General features: G+C 52.0%; 1 protein-coding gene across 1 annotated transcript in view; it reads right to left on the bottom strand.

Annotated features, from left to right (window-relative positions):
• Nucleotides 1-273, bottom strand: part of EMH_0045970 (uncharacterized protein) — a gene marked incomplete at both ends in the record, with an annotated part of 1,113 nt that overhangs the window by 218 nt on the left and 622 nt on the right. Inside the window, one exon of the mRNA XM_013496120.1 lies at nt 1-47. Coding sequence (XP_013351574.1) covers nt 1-47 — 47 coding nt within the window. The remainder of the gene's footprint in view (nt 48-273) is intronic.

Below are 273 nucleotides of genomic sequence, written 5' to 3' on the forward strand. Positions count from 1 at the left end.
CAGGAGCAGCAGCAGCAGCAGCAGCAAGAACTCTATCGTTAAGAATCCTGAAATCAATGCATGCAACTTTACGCCGCAGCAGCAAACGCTGCTTATTAGTAAACGCAAATTCTCCATCTTCTGTCTGACACACAATATGTTCTGCTGCTGCTGCTGCTGCTGCTGCTGCTGCTGCTGCAGGAGCTGCTGCTGCTGCTGCTGTAGTAGTTTCTAGTGCTGCTGTTTCTGCTCCTTGTGCTGCAGCTGTTCCCGCTGCTGCTCCTACCGCTGCTT

The sequence above is a fragment of the Eimeria mitis genome, genomic scaffold (genome assembly GCF_000499745.2).
Source record: "Eimeria mitis Houghton genomic scaffold, Emh_scaff1925, whole genome shotgun sequence".
In the NCBI taxonomy this organism is placed as follows: domain Eukaryota; phylum Apicomplexa; class Conoidasida; order Eucoccidiorida; family Eimeriidae; genus Eimeria; species Eimeria mitis.